Source organism: Corvus hawaiiensis, chromosome 6, assembly GCF_020740725.1.
Source record: "Corvus hawaiiensis isolate bCorHaw1 chromosome 6, bCorHaw1.pri.cur, whole genome shotgun sequence".
Taxonomy (NCBI): Eukaryota; Metazoa; Chordata; class Aves; order Passeriformes; family Corvidae; genus Corvus; species Corvus hawaiiensis.
In genome coordinates, this window is record NC_063218.1 from 55667566 (window position 1) to 55693257 (window position 25692).

The 25692-nt window shown below is 42.8% G+C and overlaps 1 protein-coding gene across 2 annotated transcripts in view; it reads left to right on the top strand.

The window, feature by feature from the left end:
- TEAD1 (TEA domain transcription factor 1) overlaps positions 1-25692 on the top strand; it is a 100912-nt gene that overhangs the window by 36999 nt on the left and 38221 nt on the right. The window contains exons 2-4 of one of the 2 annotated variants that reach the window (XM_048305753.1): positions 20520-20584; positions 23289-23351; positions 23440-23502. In XM_048305753.1, coding sequence (XP_048161710.1) covers positions 20520-20584; positions 23289-23351; positions 23440-23502 — 191 coding nt within the window. The remainder of the gene's footprint in view (positions 1-20519; positions 20585-23288; positions 23352-23439; positions 23503-25692) is intronic. The other variant, XM_048305754.1, reaches the window with a different exon arrangement.

Below are 25692 nucleotides of genomic sequence, written 5' to 3' on the forward strand. Positions count from 1 at the left end.
AGAATAAATGTGAAGTTGTACCAAGGATGTCAGGCTGCATTCCTGGTGAGACTTTTCTAAAGCAATCAAGGTTTCTTCTGCTTCTTGCACTAATCGTTAATAACTATGCTGTTGTCACAGCTCAAAAACTTTCCTATTGACACTTCAATCATTTTTAAAGATCCTGAATGTTCAGCATGTATTAAAGTAGCCTTTTGCACTCTATTAAAATTTAAGAACTGCTACATTTTTAGTGAATGCCCAAGCAACTGGATCATGAAAGCATTACCTTGTGCCAAGGGCATGATGCAGAGCACTGATTCCTTTTTAACAAATAATAAGAAGTTTGACTTTTCATTTACACATTCTGCCAATTGCTAACAAGTTTCCATCTTGTTCAAACACTGAATTGATCCTAAGAAATTGAAAATATTGATTTAACCCTCTGCCTGATTTGTGCTGTGGGCACCTGCTAGTACAGTCTTAGCACATTACAATTGCTTGGCCGTAATTCCTCAGGGGACCACTAATAACTACCACATTTGTCTTTTCATCTTCTGAAATTATGCTAGCAGTTGTCCAAGTCAATTGTGATTCATTTGATACTGCTCTCCTTCAAGACATATTGCAACCAAATAGACTTGCTCACCAGTAATATATCTGATGACATAGTTAGTTCTAGTTAATTGACAGAATGATTCAGGCTTTTATGGATGGCATTAATTGGTCCCTGGTGTCCATGCAATAATTGACCAGACAGTGTAGGCTACATTAGCTTCTCATCCAGTCAGAACAGTGGTAAGATGAGGTAAATGTGGTACAAATGATAAAATGGCTATATTTTAAATCAAACACTTATAAACTATAGAAGTGGGAGATTGTGGCATCAGGAGGGTCTGAATAATGGGAATACATAAATGTCCACATTCGAGGGTTGTGTTTTCTTTTTTTTTCCTCCCCACCCAATTAACACATGTGGTAAGTCACATTTAGATGCCTTAATGGACTCTGTTTGAATCGTGGTTTAATGTGTAAAGCAAAGTAGATGGAAGGGCTGCTTGTGGTGTTTCAGCTTCTCTGTGTTTATGTCGTAGAATTTTAAGCCTGGTGTTAAGTGTTAGAACGAAGTTAGAGGTAGAGCAGGCCCTTGCATTTACAGAAAGTTCTTAATTTATTTTTCCCTCTCAGAAAAGAAGATAACTTGTGGAATTATTTTTACGTATTCCAGGTGTCCAAGAAATGCAAAGCCTGTGCTTAAATTAAAACTGAAATTTGTTAGAAAAAGTGAGATAAACAAGAAAAGTGACATCAAAACAATACTAACCTGCCACAGCTCCTCTTGAAGAGTAATCATTCAGTGATTTACCACCTACTTTTCTTACTCTCTGTTTTGTGTAAGAAAACCATAAAGATAAGCAAGGAGGGTCTGCTGGGTGTGGCTCAGGTTTAGAGGAATGTAACTGAGAAGAGACACAGAATCAGGGAATGCTTTGAGTTGAAAGGGACCCGTAAGGATCATGGAGTCTGCTCATCACAGGACTACCCAAAACTAAACCACAGGAGCAGAAGCAAAGAACAGTACTGGTGTTGTAGGGGGGTTCAGTTTGGGCTGGTGCAGGGATATTTGTCTTGCAGGCCTATCTCACAGTTCATGGTGTACCTGTCACCTGGGGCTCTGTTTATAGGTATAGGTTTTTAGGTCATACAGAAAGAAAATATCAAATATACATCTAGTGGGGGGGGAAAAAGGAATAGGTCAAAAGTTCCTCCTCTCAGTATATTTTCTAGTGCATTGCCAATTTCGTTTTTAGTGCCTTAACACAGGACATTCATTGCAGCTTGTTTTAAATCTGGAAGGTATTTTCTTGCTTAAAATTTAAACTTTGTTTTGTTAAGATCATTCCTCTGTGTATATTCCCACAAAAAATTTTTTAAAAATCGGTTATTCTTCTGTCTTTATGCAACTCACATGTCTTCCCTGCCCCTGCAGACTGCAGCACTTACGCCTGTGCCCACAAGGCAGCCCCTGGCGCCCTGTGCTGCTCTCCCACCCCATTTATCAGCCCCTTTCATTCCACCTGCAGTGGGTACAGGAGTGCAGTGTCGTGCCAGAGCTGGCCCACAAACCTCCACACATCCCACAGCCACAGCCCTCTGGAGTACAGCCCTCCGAAGCACGGGAGAGGTGCTTCTGTGGGGATTTGTAGGAAATGAGGATGTCAGTAACAGGTAGGCTGAGCTGCTCTGAGAATAGTCTCTACCCGAAATGCAGAGATTGCTGTATTAATAAAGAATGCCAGCCACCATCAGCTTTGATCACTTCATTTACTTGCTACACCCCTTTTCACTGCCCTATCCCTTTTGCTTAAATCTTTCCCAACTGCAGAGTTGTCACAACATCGATCAGGCATTCCTTCAGCGTCGCACTCTTGGTGGGTACTGCCAAGAACAAACAATAAAACCAGTCGTTTCCCTGCTTTAATTTTTATGAATTGTTGAATGTCCTGAGCTCCCACTGATTTCAGTCTTCTAGTGGGAATTGAGGGCATTCAGGGATTGCTGGGAAACTCGGCCTTTACACCATGTACATGCTGATTGCAATGTCTCCACTGCCTTGTAACTTCTTCACAAATCAATCTTTCCAATCTACTAGTAATTTACTGCTCTCCCAGATGCCTTCAGCATGCTGGTATGGGGTTTTTTTTGGAACTGATACCTGCATTTGTGTTGCAGGTTGAGTGGGTTAACACAGGAAAAATGGGAAAATCTTGAACCAAAGAAAGTCTTCTGGGAATGCATCCTTTTCTCGTGAAATGGGTCCCTTTCTCTGTTGTTACAGACTGAGCCACATTCGGGTGAGGCTGTTCCTAGATGAAGTGCTGTAGTTTCTTTGTTCCTGAAAAAAACGTTGGGTGTTTATAGATGAGACCATTCCTGCATGGCTCAGTGGGTGTGTCTGCCTTGCTGGATGTGAGCATATGCCATCCTTTGGTTCAGTGTAATCTTCTCGGGCAGACAAGAGGTGGTGTATTTCCCACAGGTCACATAAACATTACAATCCCTCAAAACACCGATTTTATGCAAAGGGATGTTATTTCTGGGTAAAGAACCCTGCCAACAGGTTGGGTCAAATTTTATGTGATCTGTTATTGGAGGTATTGGATTTTATGTCATAGAAAGCAATGCTGAACTTTCAGGCCAAGGATTTCTACTGAGCCTGGTATTGAATGCTAGCTGGTTTTATTTTCCACACTTTAGGAAAAAAACAAGACATTTATATGAAAGGAAACAGATTTTTTTTAAAGTGTATTTTATTTTATGACAGCAAATAAAATTAACCTACATTTGAAATCAAGGTTTTCATTTTACATACACCTTAAAGGTGTCACTGACAATGACTTCAATGAAACCTTTCAAATACTAAGGAATGCAATTGACTTTAAGGAGGCTTAAGCACAGGGATTAAGTTTGACTAATTTATATAATTTGCACTGGTTTAAAGCTTCTTAAATTAGAATAAATTATAATAGTTAATATAACTTAATACAATTTACTAATTCTAAAACCAGGTAAACATTTATTTAACCTCATAGAGTCAGCAATTTTACCAACTCAGATCTTTTCACCCATAAACATTTTGACATTGTAAAATGTTAATAATTTCTACTTAATCCCAAACTTTTTTAAACTCAAGTTTAGTAAGATGTATGTATTGAGTATGAACCATCAGCTGTATAAAAGAACAGATGTAGGAACTGGGATTGAATTTGTTACTTTTGCCCACTAATGTCTCCAGCATAAAGAGATTTATTGCAGGTTTCTGTTATCTCCTCTGTTCAAGCACAGCCGTGGAACTACAAGCTTAGAAGAGGAAAACTCCTTGATCCACTTTGGTCCCTGTTGTTCTTTTCCTATGATCTTTCCTGCTTACCACAGGGGCAGAGGATCTAGATGGCTCAGATTAATTTTCTGAGCCCACTGTTTGCATTCATGTTCAAATGCCATAAGCAGCTGGGCTTTAGATTCAAATTTGAATGCAACAGTGAAACAAGACTCTCTCACTTGAATTTTTCTTTTGGCCACAGCTCCAAAGTGGTCCACAGGTGTCTGCCTGCCTGTTCTTCCCAGTCACTTCTGCAAATCCCTTACTTAATGTGGACTGGAGAGGTGATGTTCTTTAGGAAACATCTTTACAAACGTCTTGAAAACAGGAAGGAGGGCAGATGGGAGAGACACCCAACAAGTAGTTGACCCAGAGGTCTTCTTTTGGGGGTCTTGCTTGGGAATATAGAGAAAGAAAACTGACTGAGATCTGATTTCTGTGGAGATTCATTTTCTCAGATGTACAAGTCGAAGGATTTCCAGTGCTCGGAGAATCAACAATAATTCAGGCATAAAAGTTTGTGATCTAATTTTTATAGCTGCTGAGCATATTTAGCTCATGTTCACTGTTGAATGACCTTACTTACGCATACAGAAATGTCTGTCATCTTCACTTTTTTTTTTCAGTCTGGAGAATAAAAAAGAGCCTTTTGTCCAGGTAAGAATGGGAAAAGATGCAAACAAAAGCCTGCTGGAATGGCAGATGTTACAATAGGAAATAAATGCTGGGATGGAAAGATCTGAGTTACTGAATTTTAAAATCTTTTATAAATTGGCTTACATTTTAATTGAAGTCTTTCATTAATCTAGTGGAAATGAAAAGATGAAGGAGAAGCCAGGGTGATTGTTTTAAAAGCACTGTAATGACACTTTTGTTTTCAATCTATGAACTTGTTTTTTTAACAAGATTGGAGTATCAAGCACTGACAGGTGCAGAAGACACTCTGGATGAGTTTCTTTATCTATGAGTGAGTGCCATGAAGTCTCAGGCAGATCAGCAAGGCAATGATCTGCCCTGTGTAGGTTTGAAAAGGGATTTGTCCATATTGACTTGTTCTAAGTTTCTGGAAATAATTGCGTTGGCTGTTTCTGTTTCATCAAACATGCACACCCTGCACTGGAGCCTTCAGCTAGTTGCGGCAGTTGCTGTAGCAGAAATTCAGTTTTTCTGAAGTATTAATGTGGAGTGTGAGAGTTTCTGAGGGACCCTTTTTGTTACTCAGATCTATATTTCTTTCAGAAAATGCTATGTTATAACTTCAAGCCCAGCATCTGATGTGATTAAGGTGGCTTCAGGGATTTGCTTTAGTGTTTCTAAGAGTGTCCTTTTGATAGCTGAGACTTATGTTGTATATACTCTCTTTGGGAGGACCATAGGAAAGGGCTGAAGATATGGAAGATGTTTCTGGAAGTAAAAAGCTTGTGTCATAAAACAGGCTTCCCATCAGTTTGGTTGGCACTGGCATGGGGCTCTCCTCAGCCTTCACTCTGCTGAGGCTGCATCAGAAACAGGTGCCACTTTGTGCCTATGGCTCTGCAGGAGAGGGGAAGTTCTCCAGCTGGAGTGAGGGATTCCAGCATGCCCTCTTTCCTTAACTTTGTTTCATTCTGGGTTTTGAGCAAAACCGTTCTTGCTCCCACTGAGGATCTTGTTGCTGGTATGTTCCCAGATGTGAGACAGAAGGGTCAGCTCTGCTTTGGACTCAACATCTCCCATTTAGTTTTGATTTTCAGCAAAAGATTCAAGTTAACATCATTTAACAAAACACCTACTCTGAGGAAGAAATCGGTGGGGATTACATGGCATCAGCCTTCTGATATTTCCACCTCTGTTCTCTTTTCAGCACCATCGTGCTGGACCTTTGCATAAATTCTGTGGTTCCTCTTTTTAAAACAATTCCAGTCGGAAGCAAAAAACTTCACTGATAAGATTTTCTAGCTTTCATTGTCCTTCCATTCTGCTAGTAAGAGTTGGAAAGGTGATTGATTGCAAGGCATTTGTTTCCACCTATTGCCCCTTGAAAGCCTCACGCCTGAGCGTGCAGCAGTCCCAGACAGCCCTGAGAGAGGTTGTTCTGCTTCAGGCTTGCAGAAGCCTTTGAAAGTCCTTTTGGCACAGGATTCCCTTCTCTGTAGGTGTGAGGGTGGTCTCCTGTGCAGGCAGCTGTCCCAGCTGCCCACTGGCGTCCATACAATGGGACAGGTCCCTCAGCTGCCTGCTGGTATGGCAAGTTTGGTGTATAGGTACAGGAGAAACTTGAACATGTTTTTATGTTTAAGCTTCTTGTAGTGGGTTTTAGCTTCTTGTAGTGGGTTGACCCTGGCTGGATTCCAGGCACCCACCAAAGTCTACCACTCACCTCTGCAGCTGGGCAGGGGAGAGAAAATATAACAAAGGGTTCATGAGTTGACATAAGGCCTGGGAGGGATCACTCACCAATTACTGTCATGGGCAAAACAGGCTCTAATTAAAGATATTAATTGAATTTGTTGCTAATGAAATCAGAACAGAACACTGAGAAGCAAAAATAAGACCTTAAAAACACCTTCTTCACACCCGTCCCTCCTTCTCAGCTCTACCTCGTCCCCCAGTGGCACAGGGAGACAGGGAAGGGGGTTATGGTCAGTTCACCACACACTGTTTCAGCCACTGCTCAGGGAGAGGAGTCCTTCCCTGCTCCAGCCCGGGGTGCTTCCCACAGGAGACAGCTCTCCAGGAACTTCTCCACTGTGAGTGCATCTCACAGCCAACAGTTCTCCCCAAACTGATCCAATGTGGGCTGCAGGGTCATGGCTGCCTCACCATGGCCTGAACCAGGGGCTGCGGGGGGATCTCAACTCTGGTGCCTGGAGAACCTCCAGTCCCTTCTTCTGCACTGACCTAGGTGTCTGCAGGGCTGTTCCTCTCACGTGTTCTCACCCTGCTCTTGTCTGACTGCAGTTACATCAGTGCAATAACTTTTTTTTTTCTTCTTAAATCTGTTATCACAGAGGCGTTGCTGCCATTTCTGCTTGGCCCAGCCTTGGCCAGAGGCGTGTCCATCTCGGAGCCTGCTGGCATTGGCACTGCTGGACATGAGGAAGCTTCTGGCAGCTCCTCACAGCAGCCACCCCTGTAGTCCCCAAGCTGCCAAAACCTGGCCATGCAAACCCAGTACACTTCTGTGTTCCTCTTAAATCTGTTTTCACGTTCATAACTGCTCTGAGAAACGTCATGGCAGCACTTCTTCCCCTCCTTTGCCTGAGTTTCAGCAAGTAAAATGTTACTGTTTGGCAGAGCCAGGTTTCCCACTGACAGGGTGCAGCATGTACCTCTCACTTTGGCTGCAGCCCAAAGTATTGCTGTCAACATCAGTATGATCGGCAACTGGGCCCCTGGGAGTGCTGCAGTGCCCTCTCCCATCTGGCTTAAAAAGAAAGGAAAGGAGAAGAAAAAACCCCAAATCTCTTAAGTCCAGGAAAGGGGGCCACACATGTTTTAATGACAGACACTTTTTAAAGCTTGTTTGAGTTTGGGTGATAATGTACTTTGGTATACTAGGGGAAATGAGAAACTTCACACATGGCATCTGGAAATCCTTGTGGTTCACTACCCTCCTTGACAGCAATAACGTGGCTGTAAATTTCCCCCAACAGAAAACATGTAACTGCATCAGCCATACCAGAAACAACCTTTCACTTTCTTTTAAATGGATGTGTTGTTTTAAATCTCAGCTTTTTAACAGCTTCATATAAACATTTGTGAGCCTCTGAGGTAAGTATATTTTTACTTCTTCTTCTTATGTCATAGACTCACAGAATCATTTAGGTTGGAAAAGATCCCTAAGGTCATCGAGTCCAACTGTTAACCTAACACTACCATGTCCACCAGTCCTTATGGAAAATCAGTCTATGCCTCAATTTAGTGTCTGGAGTAGTGAGTCCTGATGTATTCATATGCATCTCACAAAGATGAAAGGGGTGTCACTCTTGCAAGCACTCTTGAAAAGTCTCTGCAGCACTAATTTATTCTCTTTGTGCACGTTATAGCTCAGCCTGATGTCGGATGGAGTTCCTTTGGCTGACCCAACGACTATTTCTTTGTCTTTTAGTAGCAAAAACCTCATGTGTGCTAAAATGTTGATAGTGGTGTGATAGCCAGGTTCAGGATGGATTTGCCAGCTGCCTCAGGGAAAATGCCTTTACAATCAAAACATATACAGTTTAAAATACAGCGCAGTGCTTCAAAGTTCGTAAAACTAAGAAATTTGGTGCCCTGTGAAGCTGGCAGTTTAGGTACAGTGTAGTAGTCTGTACACTGCCTGTGTTTTAGCAAAGCACAGATTGCTGTTTCTGTGCTTGCAGAGGCAGAAACTTAGGAAGAGGGGTGCTGAGCACATTGCCATTCTCTGAAATACCCTTTTCCCAAGGCATGAACCTGGATTCATACCAGTGTTAAAATGTTGAATCCAAATACAGAGTATTTAACACTTTAAAACCTTTTTTCATTTGTTGGTCTCAGCTGCTCACTGACAAAACTCAGGACCTCTTCCTCACTTGAAACTCTTATCTCTGTGTCAAAATGCATCCAGCCAGCCACTGGCCAAGGTAGAAGTCAGATGCAGGAATCTTGGTCAGAACTTTGCCCACTAGAGAGTAGCACGCCTAAACCAGCCTTCCTGTGGTGTGTGACAGCCTGCACAGGATAGAGTCTGCACACTAAGGACCAGGCAGAAGGGAAGTGCTCTTTTCAAGATGAACCCATATAGAATGGAGGGTTATCCTGGAAACAACCAGGAAAGGGGAAGGATTGGTGTTACTTGTCCTTACTGTTGAAGAAGGGCAGGGGGAGGAGAAGGAGGGAGTGAGATAGTAGGAGAGATAGCACATTGAAAGACAGGAGAGAAGAATGCATAAAATGCCAGCGATTAAAAGAAAAACGAAATCATTTTATGCACCAGAGATTACTGATTACCATATCAGCAGGTTAGACTAAACAGATGATAAAGTCTCATGAGCAAACTGGGAGCTTGGTAGGGACAGAACTCTGTAAGCCACATTAATAAATGTTGATTGCAGTTCCAGATGTGTGTTTATTTAAACTTTGCTCCTCTGCTGCATGAAGCTGCCCTGCTCGCAGCTCCTGCCCGTGGGTCTGGTGATGCCAGCTGTGGGGGCTGTGCTGGGACATGTGCCCCCATCCTGGTTCTAATGCCAGCCCTCAGCCCTCAGCTCCTGGAAGTGTGGATGTGGCACTTGGAGATGTGGTCTAGTGGTGAACACAGCGGTGCTGGGTTAATGGACTCAGTGGTCTCAGAGATCGTTTCCAGCCTTAATGAATCTGTGATTCTGCAATGGAACTGAGAAGCAAAGTCCTTCTGCTCCTTGTGAAATGTCCACTGTTGCTGTCAGGAATAGAAGCCACTGGTATCTGGGGCTGCTCCATAGGATAACCACGGATGTGGGTGGAGGAGAGGCATCTTTCACAAATCTTTTTCACTGCGATATGTAGAGAACTAACATCTATAGCAGGCAAAACTGTGAGGGGAGCACAGGGACTCGACAGAGCTGCAGCTGGAAGCCCAGTCTCCTCTTCCAGTCCCATCTCAGTGGTACTCAGGCACAAAACAACCTGTGAAGTTTCTCTCCTGCTGCATCAGGCCTAAAGAAAGTGGGATTAAAAATTACGTGTGACACAGTGTTTGCACTTCATTACTCATTTATCCAAAACAAACAAAGAAAAGCTTTCCAAATGTACACTTTTTGAATAAATGTTATGTAAAGTAAAGCCATGAGCTGGGAAGCAAAAGAAAGTAGTGATTTACTATAGAAACAAGTAAGTGGTGAAAAGATTATAAATAACGGTGATTTTCTTTCAGTTCTCTGGCATGTCCTACCCCTTAAATTGTTTTCCTTTAAAGAGCCCTCCCATCAACCAAAACAACCACTTTAACTAAAAAAATATGTGACAAAGATTACCAATATTAGGGTTCTAATGCATTTGGTGGCTACACAAAGCAAAATTTTCTTACGATTCTCCAAGATAACCCTGCAGATTTTGAAAGGCATGAATGGTGGTTTTCAATTATAATGAAATCAGCAGCATGGTATTTACCCTGCTTGGGATGTACAGTGGGATGCTGGAGCCTGGGGCAGAGGGGCAGGGAGAGCCAAGCAGGCATTTTTTTCTCTGACAAATGAGTAGGTTATGAGGAACACTTCCAAATTTAAACAAAATGCATTATGGTGCAGTATTATTTGATTACTCAGCTTTTCATTGCTGTATCTCTTAGCTGAGCTTCAAAATAAGCAGTGGTGTCTTCTGTTCTTAAACAGTTTGTGGTTTTCTGATACCTGAGTTTATGATGACATTAAGGTTTCTTTTTCTCTCCTTGGACTGGTGTCTTGGGAATCCTTCAGAAGTGCAGCAATATTGTTCTCCTCCACTTCAGCTCGAACATCAGTGACCAGCTGGGTTCTGCAGGGAGGCAGGAATGGGCAGCTGATCTAATGGGAAGGAAGTATGGAGAGGTCTTTCTTTACACTGAAAAAAGAAGAGTTAAGGGAATCTCAAATTTAAATGTGTTTTGAGACTGAGTTTGCAAGGAATGACTTACCCTGTAACTCAAGTATGTTGTACGTCTCTTTTGTGGGTTTGTAATTGGTGCATAGTATTTATTGTACTGTAGCTAGAATGACACTGTTAGCTATAAAATCTCCACAAAATGCTACTTTGTGCTTGTGAAATAACTTGGAAACCAAGGTTGCTGTTGGATGTATCCCAAGCTCTTTCATATGCTGGTCAAATGTTTCTCTACTTGGCCCATCTGGTGTCAGAAGCTGTCATCTAACACAAACCAAGGCCAAATACCCTGGACATAGTGAAAATTTAAATACATTTTTGCACCTGCTGTGAAAATAAAGCATCTTAACTGCTTGGGACACAGACACCAAGTAAGTTGTAAGCTAAACAAATAGTTTTTGCAAAGAGTTGCATGAAATCCCGGTGCAGGGTCTGTAGAGCTGAAAATGAAGGCAGCTCACCAGGTGTTCCCTTGCCTGTGGATGCACAGAGCTATATGGCTGCAGGATCTGGCATTGCCCTGTTTTAGACAACCTCTGGAGGTTGCCAGAACCCCCATCACTGAGTGAGAGAAGTGACCTGCTCTCTTAAAATCTCCTTACAGTAAATGCTGAGTTGAGAAATCACGTCACAGCTTTTGCTGTTGGTAATGTCATCTCTGGAAGAAATGTGCCTTCTTACTGCCTCAGCTTTGCTCTCTGTTGGTGCTGCTGTAGGGCATGGTGGAACATACCGCTGGTCTGACTGCAGTTCACTGGGAAAACAGGCAGAGTTTAGTAACATATTTGGCAGCACACAGACGTGTGTTTTAAAAGGTGCTGGATTTTCTGGAGGCTCCTGGCTGCCTGCACTTTGGATGTGTGAGCCTTGCAAAGAGCAGGAGCTCCATGGTTTGCACAGCCCTGGTCTGACAAACAGACAGGTCTTGGTTGCTGTCAGCAGGAGTGAGGGGGAGATGGATGTTTCTGCAGTTTCTGCATCTGTTTGCCTGCCTGTGTGCACCAATTTGTCCATACAGATTTCTCTCAAAGCTATGTTGTATAAACAGTATAATGATATTCTGTGAGGCCAGCCTTTCATTAGGTCACTTTGTGCAGCCATCTCGGAGTCTTTTAAGTACCAGCACTGTGTGCAATATGAATCTGATCAAAAGAAACCTGCAGTGATTCAAGCATCTGCCTTTTACAGTTCCTGAGTCACAGGCTTGTACTCAGAACCTCACCGAAGCATCAACACACAATTTAATGCAATTTTTTGGTCTTTTTGATCATTTCTCCCTGAACTCAAACCACTTTTTTGGGGGATATATGCAGCTTAGGAACATGTAAGCATTAAGGTATACATACAGTTTAAAGTGGTTAGAACACTGTAGTTGTGTAATGCTCTAGTAATAAACACGGGGAGAAAAGGATACTTTTGTGATAGTTAAAGTGTATCTCTTAAAGAATAAACAATAGGAAGCAAACCAGCACCCAGAATTTCTTCTCTGCAAATAAGCATTACTTAAACAATCATAATTCCTTTAAAAATGAACTTCATTTTGCCTAAGAGAACAAACAGAACTGAAGCCACCTACTGAGAAATTCTATTTTGCTAATTTTTATCTATTCTAATGCAAATAGTGGTTTTAATCCCCTTAACTCATCCATCATGCATGACAGGTCAGCCAGTCCATTGTCTGTGTATTTGAAGGATTCCTGTCCAAATCAGACTTTCTATCAGCAGCATTGGGCAAGAGTCTGCTCCTTTCTGAACTGCTCCTGTCACTGAGAAACTGCAACTACCTCAGAAACCAACCCGGGAACTGCATGTGGAATTTGCACAGGGTCTTTGCAGAGAGGTTACTGACAGTTCCTATCAGAGCAGGGGAAAAAACCCACAATGTCAGATTAAGGACATCCAGGTTTTTGTATAATCCACTAAACATAGGTAGCTGATCCAGAGATATGGCAAAGGTCAAGTTTGGGGATTTTTTTTTTCTCCTGTGGGGATTTCTTTGTATATTCTGAAGCATAAAAATTGCTGTTTGTTTTGAAATGCATTTTTGGTTGCAGTAAAATACAGTTTGTTGTAAGTAGTAGGAGCAAAAAAAAAAAAAAAGCCATGTATTTTTGTAGCATTTAAATTTTAATTAAAAGGGACTTAGAGTAAATTGTAAAACCTTCTTTTGTTGAGACAACTGACACTGACAAAATATTAATTAATGAATATTCAGAGAGCTCTCTGGATTACTCCTCTCTTTTTGAAATATATTCTGCCTGTGTTTTTAAAAAATCAGAAGAGGAAAATTAATAAACATTGCTTATGTGGAATATTTCCCAGTATGAGGACCTGCCAAACAGAATCCAATGCATTGCATTAATGTCAATGAACACTTTTGAACCAGATGTGTCTATGGGTCTTTTTCATTGTTTTCTCTAAAACTGAAGCTGGGATAAAACCCAAAGATTAAGACTTGACATGAGGAGAATATCTTTCTGTGCTACTATTAGGTCATTTCCCTTTTGCTGTGTAAATTAAACTGTGGTCTTGATTCAATCTGGGATCATTTTATTGTTGTTGGTTTTAATACAATACACAAAAAGTTCTTTTCTTTGGAAGTATCATTATGATATAACTTCGATGAGTCATTGTAATTGTTCGCTCATTAGCATCCGAAGGGATTATTTCGGTTATTTGGTTTCTGGGATCTTTTCTTTCCCCTCTCCTCTTGGGCAGCCCAGTTAGGGTATGCCTTGAAAGCAGTTAAGTTGTGTATAATAATATTTAAGTGACTCACTGTAGTTTTGTGTGTGAGTGCATACACACACACCACTGGGGCAGCCCTTAAAACCCGTTTTAGGAACCCTCAGGTCTTTGTCCCCTCCTGGTCCTGTCCTTGCATGGCCACTTCTCTGCATGGTCCTGACCTAAATTCTGAGCCAGACCCTTGGCTCCCAAAGGTTTCAGAGCACCAACAAACTGCAGCAGGTTGAAGACACACAGTTAATGTTTTTGATCCAATCCCGTTCCCTGGGGACTGTGAGACCTGCCTGTGTCCTGGGCCCCAGCCCTCCAACATATACTGCTGCTTAAAGAGGGGGAAAAGAAAAAGGGAAAAAAAAAAGAAAACCAGGAAAACGGGGAAAAAATAAAATAAAAAGAAAAGGTGTAGGGGGAATCAAGGGAGTGTTTGCATTGGCTCACTTGGCAATTAAAAATACATAAGTGAAAGAATTGCCATGAACTTGCCCGAAGGGCTATAATAAATAACATCCTGCATGACTGGTACACAAAGTGCTCTATGGTTTTGAGTGAAATGACTGTGTTTGTTTTTAGGGTTGTTGGTTGGGGATTTTTTTTGAATTATAACAGTTGGAATTCAAATAGGCTTATGTTTCTGTAATTGTGGTAAACATATTTTAAAAATCACTGTTTGATCAACTGTAAATATTACCAGTTCAGAGGTTAAATGCTGTTGTTGAAGTCACTCAGGGAAATCCAGCAGAAGTGTAAATATGGCAGAAAAAGCTAAACAATATGGCAAAGGAATATTTGCTGACTTAAGAGTGCAGGATCAACACCAATATTTTTCCAGTGATGCTAAACCTCTTGTAACTGCTAAATTGGATTTGTAGTTGAATGAAGTATCAGCTGCTGTTGGACAAGCCCATAAAGGCCGGACGGCTGGCCTTTTGTAGGCAGGGCTTAGAGGACGATTGATATGTTTTAGCACTTTTGGGATTATTGTGATTAGGAGGAAGCCATTCTGAATGATAGAGAAAAGGATGTAAAAAACACAGCCCACAGCTGGTAAGCAGCATGTGTTTGCTATAAGAAGAGGTCATGACTAGTTGATCCTGCTGGTTTAGGCACTGATTGACAGTCAAGAAAACTTGATATTATGAAGCAGACCCTTCTTTTTTCTCCCCCCCTCCCCTTTTTTTTTTCTCCTAAAGAAATGGTGGTTCTGTTGCATTAAGTGAAAGTATTACAAAATCTGGAACATTCACTTGTTGCAAGTTAAGTGTTCAGAGACATTGCTGCAAGTTTGGAGTTGTTAAAATATCATGTAGAAATTAGTATTCAACCCGTATCGCTGAGAACAGTAAATAGGAGTTACAGAATTAGCTCTGGTGTTTCTGTGTTTGCCTTTTTCATATGTGTTAGTCTTAACAAAAACCCTCTTTGCCATCTAGTAGAAAATTTATGCTAAGTATGAGGAAATTTCAAGTCTGCTGAACTTGTTGACTGTTATGCGCCTGGTATATCCAAAAATTTTAGCCAGGAATAATATGTATAAAAAGTATTTTACCAGCCAGAAAACAGCTTTATCATTTTATTTCTGTTAACCACCTGCCTCAGAGGATATGTTGGTTATTTCCTCTTATCTCTGCTATCCACTTGGAAATGTAGAGCTGCTTTTTTCTCCTCTTTTTTTCTTTTTTTTTTTTTTTTTTTTTTCCGGGAGCAGCCATCCGAGAGCTCGCAAATGCACATTTAAATAGTTGTATCTCTGACTCTTTTTAGTGGGGCTGTACCTCTTTCAAAATTTGAGTTTAGCATACCACACAGGAAAGAACACAAGCTTGCCAACTCCCGCTGAGCGTTTTTTCAAGCCTGTGAAAAGAATGAATTATTCAGCAGTAAGCATGCTTACAGCTGGCCATTTGGGAGCTTTGATGTGCGAATCAGGCGGTTGCATGAATGCCCTTATTGTCATGTTATGTGTACACAGTGTGTGAATTATTGAAAATAGTGAGGCCTGAGCCTCATCTGGTAGAGATTACAGTGCAGGCATGCTGGGTGAAGGTCTGTAATTGAAAATCCCCAGATGCTGTTTATTTGGCCTCTGTCACGTGGCCCTTCTGCAGAAAGTTTGGCTGAACAAAATGCTGCCCGCCTGGGAAGCGGCGCCCAGCCCCCTCCCAGCCCAGCACAGCCCAGTGTGCCCGCGACTTAAACACCTGCCCATAATATTTTTAAAAGCTTAAATTAGATTTGCCTATAACGTTTAAATAGAATATGCCTTACTTAGAGGTTTAAACTGCTTAGCCAGTTGTTGACTCGCAGAGCTCTTTTATCTACAAGAGGCTTTTTGTTAGCCAATTTAGCTATAAGGCGTCTTCAGAAAGCGGCGGTGCCGAATTTGAGGCGGGATCTCCCAAAGCCGGATATTCTGCCGGCAAAACGGAACAGAAAAGTGCTGGGCCTGAGCACCATGACAGAGCAGCTTTTCCTCCACAGGCCACAAGCTCTGCTGCCCAAGGACCCTGTGCCCACCTTCTGATGAGGAAAGGGTTCAAACCAGCACATCCCTGCTGACAGTGTCCATGCCTGGGGTGGGATCTGGATCCAGCCTGAGCGCAGTAGCCAGACAAAGAGCTGGGTGCTGCTCATGGGGACTGTCCCAGGAGAGCGCTCACAGCCTGCTTCCTCATCGAGCAAAATTCCCACTAGGTCTCCAGATTTGGCCCCCAGGCACATGGGCAGCACTGTGCAATGACCAGGCCAAGCAGAATTGGAGTTCACCACAGCTGGCTGAAAACAGCTTTGCTATGGGTAAACATGGCTGTGAGAATGATTTTGGAGATGAAATTGTGCAGCTCTCTTCCCCGACTTTGCAGTCAGGATGGGAAATACCTGTCTTTTAGAATTTGAAGAAGCCACAGTATTGCAGAATTTGAAGAAATTCATAGTATTTGATTGTCTGATAAAATAGGCTTTTCTACTCAATCGTTACTTGAATTATTTGGCTGAGTATGAAAACTTTTTAAAATCAGCTGTTCTTTTTCAAGTTGCTAGCCAGCTTTATTTCCCACACTTGCCTATTTTTATCCCATTCGGGTAGTGCCTATTACTGGGAGCTGGGAGGGCAGAGGTTTAATTTGTGTCATTAATGTTCTAAATAAAGACGCCCGCTGGCCTCGCGGCTGCTCAGGGACGTGATGCACCAGCTCCCTGCCCTGTTGCCTGGGTTTGAGCAGTGATGCCCGTGGCCAGGACATGGGAAAAGGGACATGGTGTGGCCAGGAGAATGTCCACAGCTCGTGCAGGTCCTGGTAGAGCTGCCTGTGGTGCTCTGTTGGCTCCCCTGAGGCAGAGGTGGTGGTGGTCCCGTTTCTGGCCCATGAAGGGGTTGCCAGTTATGCCTTCCTCAGTCAGGGGTGGGTTTTCACCTTTGAGGGCATTGCTGGTGTTGGGAAAGTGGGGACAAACACACCCTTAGCACCAAGGATGGACCAGGGAGCCTCATGGAGACCTTTATGGGGGCCAGTGCTTGGCTGCTTTAGGCTGTTCTTGGAAACAGCGTTGGTGGGGGAGGCTCCCTGCACAAGGGCCCTCTGTTAGAGCAACAACTGCCTCCCCCGGGGAGGGGTGGTGGGAGCCTCCCCACTTTGCAGCTGCTGCTACTTATTTTGAACAAGAGGAGCAGAAGTGTCGACTCTGCTGCCTGAGAGGTGTCCAGGATCACCATACACTCCCTGTTGAGCGCGGTGGCACTCAGGGATGGGGCAGTGGTTTGGGAAGGTGGAGGGAGCTGTTCCCTTGGAGGGGCCACAGTAGAGCTTTGTCTCTCCGTAAAGCCTCACAGGTTTTTGGCATCTGCACTGTTTTCTAGCTGTTTTCTCCATCTTTACTCCATGCCATGATTAAAAAAGATGTTCCATTGCACAGAATGCCTCTTCCTCAGCATCAGTCCAGGGAGAGTGATAGTTTGCAGTTGCACTGACAGCACAGGACATGACAGATAAAGTCTGAATTAACAGGGAAAAAAGCAGACTCCAAGAAGCAGCCTATGTAAAATATCCTGATTTTTTCAAGATCCTTGGAAAAGATTCCTGTGCTGTGAAGATGTTTTATCTAACCAGGCACTTCTCCATGCTGCTCTTTGATACCTGAACCAAGACATTCAAAGTAGGATGCTGTCATAGCGAATGACAAGAAGAAAGAGCTGAAAATTTACAGTTCATAAATCTGACCCCTTCTCTTCTGCCAGGCAATTTCCCAGATATATATGACAAGAAGACAGAGGGAGGGCGTGTATGGAAAGTATTTCCACAGCTGAGCTCTTCGAGAGAAAACAGATCTATTTACTAATGAGCATTTTTCACCCTAAGGTTTCTAATGGCCAATTAAAGAAGTTCCTCGAGCCTCCTTTTGTTTCAGACTCTTCTCGTTCCCAAGAACAGGAAAGGGTGTTTTTAGGATTATTAAGCTTTCCTTTCTTTAAAATCCTCTTTGGGCTTTAGTTGATCTGGAGATAAGATCATTTCTGTCCCTATCTGTCAGAGCTGGTAAAGAAGAGCACCAGTGTTTGGTAGATAACATTTAGGCTGTAAACTTTTAGTTGGGGGCATCTATCTTGTTTATGTCAGGCAGTGCTTCTGTTTGTGTTTATGGCTTTTGGTAACCCAGGAAAGAATTTATGTCTTTTCAGATCATTGTGGCCAGGGAGAAGGTATTTAGTGAGGCTTCAGTATCTCCTGCTTTGGCTAAACCTGATGCATGTGTCCTTGCTGTGTTGAAAACATGGTGGTAAGGAAACTATATGTTAGGCTTTTGCCTCGACCACTTTTTATGGTTCCTTGTGGAGTTCCTCATCCCTGCAAGTTAAGGCAAATTATTCCACCCTGTTGACTCTTCTGGAGTTAGGCTATGGATAGCCTTCAGCTTCAGGGAAGCAATCACTCGCCAAAACTGCAGTCTTGTTAGTCATAGCCCTGCCCAGCTAGATAATGGCTACAGAAACCCCCCTTGAGTGAAGCCAAAGCGTTTCGTGGATGGACTGGGGCTCAGTCAGAGACAGCACTCAAATAATACAGTCTAGACTTTCAGTGCTTGGTGTTTTTAATAAAGATGCTTTTCCTGTCAAGTGGCTGCCTGGGAACCTGAGCTTTCCTTTAAGAATAGCTTTTTAGCTGTCTTGTCTGGGAGGAGAACTGTGAGACCTCAGCTGTGGCCGAGGGCTGCATAGGGCTGCCTTAATGGGCAAGGGGTGGCTGGAGTGACCTGTGCTGTGCCCAGGTGTTTGAAACATCTGCAGCACAGACAGAGGGACAAGAGATGGCATCACATCCTTTACGTCACCTTATAGCATCACTGGCCTTGCACAGTCACCAGCTGCTGATCAGAACAATCTGACCATCTTTTTGCATCAAAAAACCCCATTCTGGCTATTAATGTGTGCTTACACTTAAACATATGCAAAGCAGGTACTTTCTGGAGGGGTGGTATTCCCCAATTAAATAAAAATGTGCATTTAGAAATACAAAAATGTCCATACCACCTGTCACCCTAATGATTGCAGGAATGTGGTGATTTCTGCATCTCACCAAGCCGCAGACAGCCTTGCAGGCCTGCAGAAGCTCTTGCAGGCTTCTGTTTGGGTAATGAGAAAGAACACAAGAATAGGGAGATACAGAGGTGCAGCATTCCGTGGTTTCACCCCATGAACACAAAGGCACTTGTTCACTGCAAATGGTAAGTATCTTGTGGGCACTACAGGCTGCAGAACTGTTCAGCCTGAAGACAAGGCCTTTGCATGAAATTAGGTAACTACCTGCTCCTCTGTTTGCATACGGAAATCCCTCATTTGTGTGCAGAAATGTGGCTGGTTTGCGTAACGGTTTGCTCACGCAAAATTTACCTCTTGAAGTTTGTCCTGAAGAGACCTGCTGAGGAGTTACAAACCAGTGGCATGTTGTGGGAAATGAGGCACACAGTCCAGACCAAAACAAAAATGCAGCTCTTGCTCTGAAGCATGCTGATATTTCATGTTCTGGTACCCATTTAGCAAACATGGAAGAGACAGGAACCATGAGACATTTGATACAAACGGTGTAAAATAAGGCTCAGAGGGGGAGACAGAAGAAAAAAGTCTAGTTTGACTAAATGTCTTCAGTCTTTCAGTCAACAAAATGCCCTTCAAACATATGCAGGCTACTTCAAAACTTCCCCATCTCTCCCCCACATTAAAACTGTAAGGGTTTGAAGGCCTGGCTGATATAATAATTTTCTGCATTCCCCAGGTATGTACTCATCCACTTCAAAATAGCTTGGTGGGTGACAAGTTATTTTCTTAACCTCCCCATTTTCAGCTCTCTGCTAAATCAGTTTTCTCATTTTCTACGCACGAGCTGCTTTTCCCCCGTGCTGAATGCAAATAGCTCTGTAGCTTAGGACTTGTTGAACAAGTATATTTAAGTTATTACAACTCATGGAGACGTAACATAATATGCAGTGAAAATAAACAGGACACCACATAAAACTTGTGTTATCTTCCATGTCAGCAATACTTAGGAAGGAAATTATTTGGATAGAAAATGTTCATTTGCATTAGGTAGCATAATGTGTGACTGAAGACGAGTCAGATAGCCATTTTAGAGACTTGGAAGTATTTCACATTTCAAAGAGCAACAGAGCTCTGAATAACAAACCACCGTGTTGATCAGCCCTGCTCCCACAGGAACTTCAGCACTGCAGGGCAGCCACTCTTGTGAGTGCAGTTAAGGGTGTGATTGATAACCTGCTGAACTGGGACAGTGATTTGCACCACTGGAGGAGGCTTTCTGGTAGGAAGGACAGATTTTGCTGTCTTCCTTGCAGAACTAAAACTTGGAGAGAAGGTGTCACATCTGTGTGATTGGCACTTAGGCGCAGGTAGCACACGACCGGCTCAAGAGCAGCCACTTCTCCCCACAGGGGACCCAGGGAACAAACACCACCTGGAGCAGTAGGAATCAAAACCAGAGGAGCCCAGACCTTGTGGCAGCCCCAGCATGGGAGGTTCTCCAGTGAGAGATCATTCTGGGCACTGCTGCTGGCCAAGGAGGTGCCTCTGCCTGCAAACTGCTGCAGGACTTTGGTGGGGAAACACTGAACTCGTGGTCCTCTGCAGAGTTCCTGTGGCACCTGCAATGCCTGTCAGGGAGATGGAAGGGAAACACTGGTGAACAATGAGAAATGCTGGCAAATTGTTTGCAAAGGAAAGTGGCGTAGGTGTAAGAAAACATAAACCTGATATGCGCGAAGCTCGTGTTCAAATGTGGCATTTTGATGGTGTTTCTGGATGTGATGCTGCTTGTCCCTTACCATGAATTTTTCTTTGTTTCAGGTAGGAATGAATTGATAGCCAGATACATCAAACTTAGAACAGGGAAGACACGGACCAGGAAGCAGGTAAAATAACCCAGTGGGGAAGTATGCATGTCAGTGAATGACAAAACATGGCATTTTTGGCTGCAGTGGCTGTCTGTGCTTCAGCTCTGATGAGATGATGTATTGACTTCACTATTCAGATTAAATACATGCTGTTTAGAGAATATTTAAAACTCCAGGGCTTATGTTGTGGTGGTTTGAGGATTAATATTTTATTAATCTGTCTGTACATGAAGCTATTATCCCCCCATATTTCATAAAAAAATTCAAAAGTTGAAGCAAAGCCATAAAGCATTGTGCCTTATTTCTGTATATGTTATTATAATATAATAATTATTTTGAAATGGTAAATAATGGAACTTCTTAAAAGTTAAGAGAATTTGGCTTTATAATAGAGGCTATGATTCTTGGATATGAGAGGTAAATAAATAAAAATTATCTAGAAGAACTGGTCATAACCATGCTCTAAGCTTATGGCCAGTAGTTGCTACAGGATATAAACATAATTTTAAAATTGCCCTGAGAGCCTTCTGGCTCCTGGTCTTTGACCATGGTAAAATTTCATTCATCCAAGAGTCAGAATAAACCTTAAAACTGTCTTAAGTTTTTTTCAGATGATTACCACATAACCATTAATTTATCTCATATGACTAAATCCTTTAATTTTTAATATTCACAGCAATCAGCAGCCTTGCAGAAGGCACATGATCTGTGTAGTTTGTGCAGTGGTTACTACACCCTTTTGCTGTTTAAAAGTGTTTCACAAATGGCAGAGCCTCCTTGCTTTAATGTCAGCAGTTGAGATTGCCCTTCTCCCCCTGCACGTGTGACAAAGGGAAGGCAGAGGCTTGCACACTTGCTCATTCTGCATGTTCTGCAGTGCAGGGAAAGGTGACACTGGGTCACACAAAGCTGCCAGCACTCGGATTTGAAGCACTTTGGGTGCTGTTTTGCCCTGGGTGGTGTCCCCTGTCAGTTAGGAAGGAAGCATGTGTGTGTGAGGGATGAAAAAAGGCATCAGAAAGGAGGTGAACTGCAGCATGTGGAAAAGGAACAAACCAAAGATTCACAAAGAAATCACAAACTAAAGACAGAGGCCCCAGTTCTACCCTGCCTTGCCCATGCGAGCTCCAGCAACTGGAAGTTATGCTGGGATCATAAAGTTGCCTCAGGAGTCAAAATGCAGAGCTTGGGGTTAGATGCTTGGCCAGCATGTGCCAACAAAGCAGGAGGGCTGTGTTGGCTACGTGTGGTGATGTCTGCCTCCGTACTTGCACATCCCTCTAGAGCAATTCATAAATCACTTTAGATTGAGTGCTTTAAAAAGTTTGTCGCTACTCTGGAGTTTTAACTGAGTGATTAAATGTTATGATTGTGCTTCTTGTATAACCTTTAACACCACTAATATTCCACTGAAAGCAAAACAAATGAACATATGTGAAAACTCAGTCTAGGTGTTTGACTGCAAAATTGCTCAGTAAGCAGCAGTATAACTCTGAATTACTGCACACTGGTTCCTGAGGTGCTTCTCGAATGTAGCCTTCAGGGACTGTGCTCATTGATGCATCTCTGTTTGCTTCCCTACTAAAATACAGGTGCTATTGTCACAGAATAGTCTTACAGAGGGAGGAAGTAATAGTTTCTCCTTTTTTTGGCATTGTTCTTTCCCAGAGAGGAATTGTAACTAATGCGGGAAAAATGTGCACCACCTGATCTGTTATGTCCTGGGTCAAACGAGAATAGATTTCCCTTTAGTGGTTTTCGCCATTGCTGCAGGTTTTAAACCTTCACACAGAAGGCTGAAGGATGCTGAGCCCTACCAAGCAATGCTGGGCAGCATCATTAAACCCTCATCAGCAACAGGCTGGATTCAGTATGTCCCTGGGTAAACAGGAATGTGAATTTGGGCCCAGACCCTTCACTGCACAGGCAGCAACTTCTGACCAGTAACTCGTGTAGGGCGGGATAGGGTTTGCACAAATTTCTGAGCAAAACAGCCATGGGCCAGACCTGGGCATCACTCAAGCTGATGTCAAGTTACTGGTCCCCAGTTACACAAAAGTTTTGTGGGCAGACTTGATGCTGAGATTACCAAGGAAACCAGCAGGGGTTCAGGGACCTGTGTTGTGCCAGTATTTTATCATTTGTGCCAGAATTTAAAGCATTTCAGTGGAGTCAAAATGGAGCCTGAGTCTCTCCTCATTGGAGCTGCAGAGCACAATAAATAATGAATAAAATTTCTTGGTGCCAAGTTATGTCTCAAGCCTAGTGGCAAATGGTCAGAGTGGGCATCTGCATCCCCAGCAGATGGGGTAGAAATCCTTTGGGCTCCCCACATGAGAGCTCAGGGCCTGGGCATGGATGGGATCAGTACCAAAGCACGTGGGCTGTGTCCAGCTGTAAACTGTGTCTTCTATCTTGTAGCTGAATGCACAACCTGGTCGTTACACTTTTTTTTCCTTTCTCTTTTTTATTTCCTTAATCAAGTCACTGCAATGATGACCTGTATTGTTAAGCCTCAGTGCTAAGAGCTTGGTATCTGGCTGGGAATGTGGTATCTTTAACAGCAGAGCTTACTGAAGATGCAAATAACTTCCTCCCCTTGGAAAAGTTTCTTTTTTTCCTTTTTTTTCTTTAAGAAAAAATAGACATTAAAAATTTGATTTGCTTTTTGTTTTTCTTTTGTTTGTTGTTTTTTTTCCCCCTATAAACCTGAACAATGTAGGTGTCTAGTCACATACAGGTCTTAGCAAGAAAGAAAGTTCGAGAAATTCAAGCCGCCATTAAGGTACGTTTGGCTTGCCCAGTTGTAGGGGGCTTTTCATCTCCATGGTTACAGGCTTTTCCTTTGTTTCCTCCCTTCCCCTACCCTGCAGGTGTCTAGTCACATTCAGGTTCTTGCCAGAAGGAAATCTCGTGATTTTCATTCCAAGCTGAAGGTATGCGCTTTTCTGCTTTTGGGCTTGTGGTTGCTATGCCTGTCCCTTCCTCCTCCCCGCGGTGATGGGCAAGCGCTGGGGCTGCTGTGCCTGTAACCTCCTTTTCCTGCATGTGGGAGCTGTCTGCGTCTCTTTGTGTTTAATCCCCGGGTTCTGCACTAGCATCCACATTAAAAACGTTGTTTTAACACTGTCCAAATGCCAAGTGAACTCCTCTTTGTAACAGCTCAGCACCTAAACCTGATTTTTAACCCGTTAGTCCGTTTTTTGTTTTACTTTTTAACAGTTGAGTGCTAGGAGTGTATTTAAATACACAGGGGTTTTGCAGAGTTGTGTAGATGCTTTTTATCTTTTTTTTTTTGCTTTTTCCAGAGGGGTAATTGGGCTAATTGTTTTCCATTCCCAAATGTTTTTTGTCTGTGCTTCTGAACTGCCATCAAGAATACTTAAACCAGATCATTTATTCCAAGTGCCAGAGAGCACATCTTATCCAGATTGCGCTATGGTGTTTCTAGACTACAATCTAGTATCACCTCAAATTATGCACTATTTACAAAATTCCCTGAAATTTAATTTTTTTTAAAGTAAATTATTGACATTTAATCTTTGGAGAGCCTCAGTCAGAGTCCTGTTCAGGGAATATTAAGTATGTTTGCTTAATCTGACATAATGAATTCTATAGGACCCCGTTTTCTCTGCCTTCCATAAAATAGATTCTAAGGCTAAAAAGAACCTCTTGGAAATGCTTAATAGGGGTTTCTTGGATTGCTTGTTTTTTCAAGTTTTCCAGCAGAGATCTTGAGATTTTTTGGGGTTTTTCCCACACTATTTAAAAGTGGAAGATGGAGTTTTGCAGTTTTTGCTATCCTTTTCTTTTTTTTTTTTCCTTAGAAAAAGCTAAGAAACTTGTAAATCTTTTACTTCCCTCCCTCCTTTTTTTTTTTTTTTTTAATGTGAGTGGATTTTTTTCTTCTTCTTCACCCAGATGAGAACAAATCACGTTTTTGTTCTAGCTGGAAAGCATAATGTTTCGGGAAGTGATTTCCCGGTCCTGAGTGGTGAGCACTGCGGATGCTTACCCCCATCCTTGAACTGCAGCGCAGGAATAACAGCCTGGCTTTGTAACAGGCCTCCCTGACAGAAGCACTGGGTTCTTCATGGGCAGCATGCTGGCAAGCTTGTCTGGCTGTTGGTGGCTGGCTTTTTAGCTGCACTGGCTGAGCAGTTGGGGTTCTTAAAGAACGACTAAGAAAACTTAAAAGTACTGCTTTTTAACCGAGGGTGCAATAATACAGAGATATGTAGCATTTTAAGCTCAAATTGTCAAGCCTTGATGCCTAAAATTAAGTATGTAAGTAGGTGGCCTTACTTTCAGGGGTGCTCAGCACCAGCAGCTCTTGGAGTTTTAGAGGGCTGCAAAAACCAGGAAGCCCACATAGGTACCAAATACAGGCCTAGGAGCTGAACACAATTATTGGATTTACTGTTCTAAAATATTTCCCTTTCTGAATGACCAAAATACCTTAAAATGTGAAGACACTTACAAAGCAAAAACCATTTTTAAGTACTGCACCTGCTGTCTGATTTTTATTGAAGCTTTCCAAAGAAGAAAGAGGTAGCCAAATCCTAAGAATATTTCATCTAGTCTAGATGACATTTGCAGTAAATAGAGATCTGGGATGAATTTTCGTTCTAAGGAGTCGCCTGAAGAAGGGAAGATCTGTTTGGACAACAAAATATTTTGTAAGGGCTTCATACCTTGTTGCCCTTTCCCACCTGTCCATGGGCTGCAGCTCCCCCAGTGCTGAGTAGAAAGCGGAGCACCTGCCGTTTCACTGCTAGGAACTGATGGCTTCAGGAAGATTCCCCAGCTCCAGGCCCTGACACTCAGCAGGGGTATTTGCTTCAGCTCTCTGAGACACCATGGTGGGAACAGAATGCACACAGGTGACAGAGGCTTGCTGGCCCCTGGCCTTGCTGAAAAAAGCTACTTCAGCCCTCCCTCAGTGGGTCTTGCTGGCTGATGGGTCCCAGGCTGCTTGTCCTAGCCCTGCTCCTGCGTCCCCAGGCTGCCTGTGGAATTAGCTCCCTCAGGAGCCCTGACATAGCCCCCAGCGTAAAGAGGGCCCACAAAGGGTGAAGGAGCCAGGCTCTCCCCACCTCCCTCTTCTTTTCCTTGCCAGTGTTGGT